Source organism: Nicotiana tabacum, chromosome 3 (genome assembly GCF_000715075.1).
Source record: "Nicotiana tabacum cultivar K326 chromosome 3, ASM71507v2, whole genome shotgun sequence".
NCBI classification, from domain to species: domain Eukaryota; kingdom Viridiplantae; phylum Streptophyta; class Magnoliopsida; order Solanales; family Solanaceae; genus Nicotiana; species Nicotiana tabacum.
Genome location: NC_134082.1, coordinates 50,733,444 through 50,736,111, shown reverse-complemented (window position 1 = coordinate 50,736,111; position 2,668 = coordinate 50,733,444). Strand labels below are relative to the sequence as shown.

Genomic DNA, 2,668 nt, shown 5'->3' with positions numbered 1-2,668 from the left:
TTATAGTGAGTATAATTCTGTAAAAAATTAACTTTCTAAAAGTGCATTGTATTGTTACTTTTAGAAGTAGAAATTAATTTTAGTTGCGTGATGTCTACTTAAAACGAAGCGTGTTGTCTGTTTGGCCAAGCTGCAAGTACTTTTGTTGAGAAGCAGTTTGTATTTGATTAATTAATTTGAAAAATATTTCTGAGCAACAATTAATGTTTAGCCAAACTTTTAAAATAAGTGTATTTTTCTCAAAAGAATATTTCAAAAAAATGCTTTAGGAGAGAAAACTACTTTTTTCTACTTCTCCAAAACTGCTTATGCTTATTCTCAAAAACACTTTTTTTTCTTCCCAAAAACTTAGCCAAATACCTTAACTTTGAAAAAGAAGAATTCTAGAATTGGAAAAGCTTGGGCAAAAAGGCTATTTGACTCTTGCCATAATCTGTGGACGTTTTGTTTTTACTTTAATGACAAACAAATCGAAGCAACTCTCGGTCAGTGACTTTCAAACAAATAAGTTTATTATAACTTGTATTTTACATAGGCTGAATATAATTTTATTATTAAAGAATAAACTAATATAATTGAGTCTCAGTAAATGAAGGAGAAACTTAGTAATTTAGTATCATACATGCCAATGTGTTTCAGACGAAAACAAACATGGCCCAGTGAAATAATAAAAGTCTCATTAATTTAACTTGCATATATTCGGACAAACTACAAACTTGACTCATGCTAAGAATTAGTACTAAAAAACATGCAAAACAATACGAATATATAGTTGAAAGAAGAGTAATTCTCCTACTTGGTACGTAACTAGTGCAACACGAAGTTACTATTATTTGTGGAATCTAACTAGTAACATGTATATCATGTGAAGATCAATTCAAGGTTTTTGATTCCCAATTGCTGCATCATCTCCTTCACCTTGGCCACCAGCAAATACACCATTACCATTAGAACTACTACCTCCATCGTCACCAAAACCAAAACCTACACCAGACCCGAAACCTCCGGCACCACCAATGCTGGACCCGAAACCCGTTCCAGCTCCAAAACCTAATCCACTTCCACTAGATATTCCTCCAAAAGGATTATTACCAAAACCACCTCCAACTCCGCTTCCAAAACCCGGCCCTACACCAAAACCGGGCCTACCAATCCCGTGACCAAGGTATGGCGGTAAAGGGCGGCGAAAAAGCGTCTTCTGTTCATCTTCGGCTTTTGTAGCTTTCATGGAAAGGCTCCTTGCATTTGTTGGTAAAACAAGTGCAGCAACAATTAGGAGAATATTGGTAATTGCCATTTTCAGAGTTAATTAGTAGTACTAGAGATGTAAAAGATGTAGTTTTGAGTGTGAGAAGTTTGATGATATATATAGTAGCCGAGAAATTGAAGTAATAAGGAAGAATGTGAGAGTTAGGATGATATATATTCATCATGCATTGTGCGTTAATTGTCAGAATTAAGAGACCGACCTTCTCAACCTCATGATCAACCTAACTCTTCAATACAGCAAAGCAAATCAAGTTATTTCTTCAAATTAAATGTACATCTGATTCTTCTTCCTTTTTTATTTTATATTACAACATTCACTTTTTTCGTTGGCTGCTTTATATAGTATAAGTACTTAACAAAAACTTAACAAGATATATGGTGTGTTCATTTGTGTTATCTCCCCTAAGATCTCCTAGACCACACATAATTTAGAATAAGACCGCAAATGCCACGGGCCACAGGCAGTATTCATGACTTATAACATATTTGGCCAAACTTCTCCAATCGGATAAACACTTTTTTTTTTCAAACTTCTTATTTGAAATTTTAATTTATCTTTTGGTTACTCTACTTTAATATACTTGGACAACGATATACCTTTTGTTGTTCAAAACTAAGTACTTGTCACACGTTTAACATGAAAACACTATTTAAACTAAGTTGCGTAGGATTTTCATCGTACAATGAGGTTAAGTGTATGATTTTGAAATATACAAAAAGTGTATCTACGACTTAATTAATCATATTATGTAGGAGATTAGGAGTGGGTTAGTTTACCGTTTCATAAACTATGCGATTCAAGATTTTCCACTCTCTTTTCTTCCCATGATTGAAACTTTTCTCGCTATTGATTTTGATGAAAAATGTATAGCCACGCAGGGGCAGCGCAATGGGATTGGTGGCCAGTACCCAAACCTTGAGGAAAAAGAATGTGCAATTCCAATATAATTGTATTTCAATGACCTTTGTTTTTTGGCAAGAATAACTAGACGATCTTGAGGAAGTGGAAAAAAGTAGAGGGCTCGATTTTATAAAGTACAAGTATTGAATAAATTGAACGCTGCAAACCTTGCTTGTAGCTCACTTGTGTGCTTAACTACCTTCCAATTGTAACGTGAAAGTCTACAAACATTGGTTAATTTATGGCATTTGCTTAGTTTTAATTAACAGAGTAGTAGTGAAGTTACTTTTCTTCTATCTAGACAGCGCAATTTTAATGAAGCAAAATAACAAATCCATTGATTATTTTGATCTATTTTTGAGAATGGTAAATAGATTTCAGTAAAATCTAGCACTAAGATGGTGCTAAACAAACTGTACGAGTGTAGCAAAAAGCAAAAGTTATATCCCTTTCTCGGATTCCATGAGTTCTACAATTGATTTTCAGTCTCATTTCCAA

At 33.7% G+C, this 2,668-nt stretch overlaps 1 protein-coding gene across 1 annotated transcript; it reads right to left on the bottom strand.

Moving 5' to 3' along the window:
- Positions 1–665: 665 nt before the first annotated feature.
- On the bottom strand, positions 666–1,446 carry LOC107810938 (uncharacterized). The gene has a single exon (XM_016635773.2). The coding sequence runs from the start codon at positions 1,295–1,297 to the stop codon at positions 878–880; it is 420 nt and encodes a 139-aa protein (XP_016491259.1). The 5' UTR covers positions 1,298–1,446; the 3' UTR covers positions 666–877.
- Positions 1,447–2,668: the final 1,222 nt, after the last annotated feature.